The 6227-nt window shown below is 38.6% G+C and overlaps 1 protein-coding gene across 1 annotated transcript; it reads right to left on the reverse strand.

The window, feature by feature from the left end:
* Positions 1-3256: 3256 nt before the first annotated feature.
* LOC148965231 (uncharacterized) lies at positions 3257-4752 on the reverse strand. The gene is made up of 4 exons (XM_089127151.1): positions 4295-4752; positions 4109-4170; positions 3932-4023; positions 3257-3674 (listed from the first exon to the last, which is right to left on the reverse strand). Exons 1-4 carry the CDS (start codon positions 4562-4564, stop codon positions 3586-3588), a joined length of 513 nt encoding a protein of 170 aa, XP_088983277.1. The 5' UTR covers positions 4565-4752; the 3' UTR covers positions 3257-3585.
* Positions 4753-6227: the final 1475 nt, after the last annotated feature.

Here is a 6227-nt window from a genome sequence, read left to right on the forward strand (position 1 = left end):
TAGTCACGTGAAAATGACGTCTAAAGCAAACATGGTTCACTCCTGTAGTAAACTGCCTGACTGGTTTGACAGCCCGATCCAGTGTTGACGGGTTTGAAACCTGGCGGCTGTATTTCTTATAAAAGTGAAGCCAAACCATGCCAACACCGTGGGTTAGTAGTCGGTGTTCGGATTTGCGTTATTATTGAGAGTGGATTGAGTATATTTTAGTGTTGTAGTGATGGAGCCAGCGAGAAAGAGAAGTTGTTCGCAAGTTTGGGAACACTTTAAACTTATTTTCCCAAATAAGGTTAGTTCTTTGACATTTCTGCATACAAATATTTTTACATATGTAGTGAATGATATGGAGAAAGACAGAAACTTCAAAGAAACCTCTGCTACATTATTCAAGTTCAAGGAGTTACACAAGCACATCTTTTTCATACAAAAATATCAGTCCCACAAGTTGCTTCCCACAGGAAAGAATAAGTAATAATGGTTTCTATAGTCATGGAAACCATTACAGAAATTCTATTGGATTTAATGGTTTTCATGGGAATTGTAGTGGCCTCTGTGGGTCTCTACTGTAGTGGTTTAAATGGTAAAAGCAAATGGTTCCTATTGGTATTTTAATCGAAACCATTAGAATTTCTGTGATGGTTTCCATTTTTTTAAAGCTGGTCTGATCTGTCCTTGTCTAAAGAAATAATTACACACACACATCATGCTTAATGTTTTATTGTCAAAGTGAACACATGAAATTCATCAGTATCTGTAAAATTCACCTACATAAATGAGTTTCACAGCACTAACAGTTTCAGCTTTGATCGCGTCGGTAAACTAGTCATAAACGGGGCGTTAACATGCCTACTTGCATACTTATGGTTGTCAGCTTTGTTACATTACATTTACTTCACCAGGAGATGGTGCTGCAATTTCTATCTGAATGAAGCTTCGAGTAATGAACCATTTTCGACACAATTGTATCAGAAAGCAATAATGCTTCCAAACGCTTCATTTGGCCATCACTAGGTATCGCTTGTCAACAAATGGACGCGTGTATTCACTAGTGTAACCATGACAGACTTTACGACAGTAGTAGAAGACAATACTGTTTCCCAACTGTAGGGGGACCTCGAGAGCAACATTTCAAAAATAACATAATGGGGCTTTAACAGAGTCTCTTTATAATCTATTTCACGTTGTCTCTTCGTGATTTGTGTAACATAAAACTTTGTAAACACCTATGGTAAACACAGCAGCTTATGCCCTCAAAGATGGCGTCTCCGGGGAGGTCACGTGACATTAATTTGCCTGTGGGAACTATGTATAGCTTTTGTCTTTATGCACTTACTGGCCATTAAGTACAATACAGCTCTGCTTTTGTTTCTATGATAATGGTAATGGTTGAGCAATCTAGTCAGGCTGATGGGATTAGCCTCAATGACCTGAATAACGGTTGTGCTGATGAGATCAGGCCTGGGGAAAGTTTGGTAACGAGATAACACCTACGTCCTTTGCATGCTTTGTCCCTATTCTCCCCCTCTCTGTAAATCCCTCCCCATAATAAATTGCAATGTAAAAGTTCCCTTAGTGAGACGATGTTGGACTGCAGCGACCAGCAATAAAGAACTTCTGCTTGGAAAACTTCCACTGTCTCCTGGTCTGTTGCTTCTTTGGAAGAAAAAGTTCCCTACAGTCCCATAGCCCCTCTCTCTCGACCCCATTATAGAAGAATATATATATATTTACATTGGGGCTAGGTAATATGTATATATTACCTTGGTGTGGAGATTGCTTGCAGGGAGTGCTCATCAAGTATGCTTTTAACTAGGGATGCACCGATACCATCTTTTTCAGAATTGATCCGATCCGATACCAAAAATTCAGAGTATCGAACGATACCGATCCGAATCCAGCGCAGTTTTTTTTTATCAAGTAGAATTTCTATAAATCTGTGTGTTCAACTGATAATCACTCTTTTTGTGTGTTAAACACAATCTACTTAATTCAGACAACTTCATTATAAAGATAAACAACAAATTCCAAAAATATATGATCATAATCTATGACAAAAATTCTATTATAAACTATATAAGTGGATAAAACACATTGCTCTTTGTATTGTTGTAAAATACATTCATGAAAAACAAGATAACAAAAATCAAAAAGATAAATTATTTTAGATCTAGCCATGGCTACTATAAAATTGAGACAACATGTTTTAAATGTATAGCACAGATGTTTAATGAAGTAGCAACATATGATAGATAGGACAGAACAAGAAAGGCTAGTAATAATCTGTCACTGCATGATGATATGAAAGGCTCAGTACAGTGCGGCACAAAGCGCTTATGCGCATCCCGAGTGGAGAATGATGCGCTTGAAGCCACACGGAGTTACAGCGTGCAGCACGTCAAGTCTGCATTGAAGTTCAAAGCACAAAGAAAATACATATTGATGGACAGTGTATTATACAGTATCTATCTATGCAATAGTTTATTGAGCCTTTTCTTTTAATAGTTTTAAGTTTCAGTTACTGTACGCGTGAAGAACAATTATAGTGCTCTGTGTCTGATTCTACTCTTGTGCTGTGATCTAACCGACAGTGTCCAACACCCGGTAGAGAGTAACACGATTGAGTTACAGCATTAAAGTCCAGCAGGATAAACTTTCTTTTTTTAAAACAGATGATTAATCAAAGCTAAGTAGGGGAGCTGAAGTCTCAAGCAGCCATCTCTGTCAGAGGGTCACGTGATTCTCTCGTACCTTTCCTCCTTCAGAAAATAAATTCTTGGGTATAACTATTGATTGTAAATTAAGCTGGAAACCACACACCAGATACATACAAGGTAAAGCTAAAAGTATTTCTATAATGAATAAAGTTAAATGTCTTGGAATATAATGCACTATATAATGTATAGAAATTTAGGGCAATAATTATAAAAGTTCACTACATACCCTCTTCTTACTCCAAAAATGAGCAGTTAGAATTATACACAAGGTGGGATATTTTAATCACACAAACATATTTCTGCAATCTAAAATTTTAAAACGTTTTGATCTAGTTGATTTTTATTCCGCTCAATTCTTGTATAAAGCCCACAAAAATAAATGCATATGTAAGTATATGGGTGATAAACTGTGTTGTTTTTTATTTCATTGTTAAAATATAACCTATTTCTATATTTTTTTCTTTCTTCTTTTTGCTCGAAATAAACTTTAATCAATCAATAAATCAACGTTTATTTTGAAACAAAGTTTGTTATTTATTTACAATACATCATGGATAATACAACTAAAGTCTGCCACGGGACACTACATTATCCTGCCATGGCACAGTTCCATGTGGAGACAAAAAAAAAGCCTTCAAGTCATTCCGAACAGCTATGGTAGCTCGGGTGGAACGGGCCCTGGACATCTGTGTTGGTTCTATGGGAACAAAGTTTGTGTCGTCTGCCACAATTCTTCGCCACTCTCCAGGCTGCACGGTCCCTTCAGAGTCACAGTCTGTAAAATGTGGTGGTAAATATCGGCTCTCTGGGGTTTTCACTTCGTCTGTGTAGGTGAGGTTGTCGTGCAGGACAACACACGCTTTAACGACACTCACAGCGTTGTCTGGATGGAACTCAATCCTTTCCCTGTCTTCGTGCACTGGACGTACAGACCACCTTCGCTGATGTCTTCATGTTCTTCTGCGATTAAACATTTGCAATAAAATCATTTGTTGTTCAACGTCGATTAGCTCCAGCTGCAACAACATTCTTTCTCGCACGGAGCCAAAACAAACTAGCAAAGAGATTCGTGAACCATACACCCCCCTAGCGTTCTGGCAGTGAAATGCACCTCGATACAACGCAAGCTGACGCAGAATTATGAAATGGCCACGACGCCGTAGGAGTGACGGCGTATATGCCGTGGAGTTGACGCAGAAGCATAATGAGGTCTTTACCTTTAACAACAGCAGGATCTACGTCCGGTTCAGCCATGGAGACGCCATTAAAAAGATAGCTTGTGACGTCGAGGTTGTTGGGGGAGGAGAGACTGTGGAGCAGTAATTAAAGAAGGTTGATTAAAAATATAATTTAGAAGAAAGGACTGTTATGAAACAATAGTTTTAAAGATATACCTTGTCTGTGGGTCATATTTGTGTCTGTTGTTTTCCTCATTGTGCAATCTCTGTACAGCTTCCTGTAAAAATCCAACATAGTACGAGGGCTCAATTCAAATACATTAATAAATAAAGCACACAAAGTTAAGCGGACACCGCCAAACGTTTGTGCCTTAAAAAACTAAAATAATTAAAATAACTGACCGCAACAGATTTATTCCCAGCTCTCTTTAATTTCTTCGAAGCAGGCTCCTCTTTTGCCTCTTTGAGCTCATTGATGTCCGCCTCCATCTTATCCAATCTCTTGTCCATCGTCTCCAGCTTTTCAAATATCCTCTTCAAACTTGCATTCACCATATACACCAGTCGGTTTTCGTTCGGACTCGGAGTTTGAATAGCCACATTGTCCCGATGTAAAGGAGTAACATCTCTACTCTGCTCTCCGTAAAACTCCAGCGTTCTTTTGCAAGCCATCTTCTCGTTGTAAATAGGATACGGCGTACCTTTACTAACCTGTATATTTTAGTTATCTTTTCTTTTATACACATACTGGTAACACCCATCCACAAACAAAATGTGCCGCCCCTAAAGTTTTCAGGTAATGCTATTGGTTACTTTCACTGACACAAAACATAAACTGATTCCGTTGGTTGGAACTGGATGACGTCAAATGTTGTATTTCATCCAATTGCAAGCTTGGAAAGCAGAAATACGGAAATCAAGCGAAATAAACACAGGTTAAATTCAACCTCAGTCACTCAGTTTATCAGAAACATCAAACTACCGGATCGATAAAGGGTTTAACAGTGTCTGCACTGACAGAAATTTAAAAGAAGAAGAATGGACCGGATTGCGAATCCCTACTTATTACAGAAGCAAATCATTAAAAAAAACAAAAAAACAAAACAAAAAAAACGTTTGTTTTCAAGCCATGGAGGGAACAAGGAAACGGAAGAGAGTTTGGTGGTCATTGTAACGATTGTAACGAGAAAGTTTGTTTAGCATGTGGGTCCTGTGGGATACATTTTTCTTGTTTACATTGTTTATTTTGAAGGTTTTGTATTATTTAATTTTACACTAAATAAATGTGCAAAATCCTAATGAGTATTTATCCTTTGTTATGAAGAGCAGTGGACACCCAGATACAAACTTATTTTCAGGTACTACAATCTTTGTTGTAGATTGACAATGTAAAGCACTTATCAGCCTAATCACCTTTACTGAATACTAAGGAGGAGGGCAGGGGAATAGGGGCAATCTTGAGCCGCCAGTCCCAAAACAAATTAGCATTTAAAAAGCCAAGCCATCAACTAACAGCATGGGGTCAGACAAGTTCCTGTTTTCGGGTCTTTGCGGGCATTATACAGGTACGCATAACAAAGATCCAAAGATCCATGGTAAAGATCACATTTAGCAGGTGTATTCATTGCCTGAATTCTCCCGTATACACCTCTTTTGACGCAGTGTTATGCTCAAAGTAGAGAAGAAAACATGAATTAGAGCAACTTTAAAACCATAATGTGTTGCATGTGACCTTGGAGGAAAATGCAAACATGAGGAGAAGAGCTTGCCAAATGTGGAGGAGATCACATAAAACAGTTATTTGTTAAGAAGGGCATTCCCAGTCTGATTGACCTAATTTGGGGAGGTCACTAATCTATTTTAAATTTCCAACATGATGACACTGAGGTGAGATGCTGCTTCATGACCACCAGAAGACCTTCCATACTTGTCTGACACCAGATATTGCCTTGATTGAATTTGTTCAAAACCCGAGGCAGCACAAACAAAAATTTTACTGGCAAAAACCAGCCATCTTAGGCTATGTTTACATGTTTACATGGAAACGATTCTGAAGAGAAAACGCAAAAGTAGCGTTGTGTCATCACTGTTTAGACGAGCGTTTTGTGTGGGAAATCCGCGTGCAAATGGTGACGCAAAAGTGAGTGAAATTCAATGTAGTATGCACTTCAGGCGGCTAGGAGTGCATACTACATTAACACCAAGTCCACGTGCCTGCGTACAACCTTCACTGTCAAGCAGACTTTTGCGTTTTTACCGTTTACACGGGAACGCGGCGGTGGAGCGTTTTTAAGATTTCCACTCTGGTGGGTGGTTTCACTTTTTTGCGTTTTTA

Source organism: Pimephales promelas, chromosome 24 (assembly GCF_988280905.1).
Source record: "Pimephales promelas chromosome 24, fPimPro1.hap1.1, whole genome shotgun sequence".
NCBI classification, from domain to species: Eukaryota; Metazoa; Chordata; class Actinopteri; order Cypriniformes; family Leuciscidae; genus Pimephales; species Pimephales promelas.

Excerpts from the sequence above, each read along its gene's own strand:
- LOC148965231 (XM_089127151.1), bottom strand. The coding sequence starts at position 4,564 with ATGGCTTGCAAAAGAACGCTGGAGTTTTACGGAGAGCAGAGTAGAGAT. Across the intron at positions 4,024-4,108 it reads AAATATGACCCACAGACAAG|TCTCTCCTCCCCCAACAACC; the intron begins GTATATCTTTAA and ends ACTGCTCCACAG. Across the intron at positions 3,675-3,931 it reads AGATCCTGCTGTTGTTAAAG|AAGAACATGAAGACATCAGC; the intron begins GTAAAGACCTCA and ends GTTTAATCGCAG.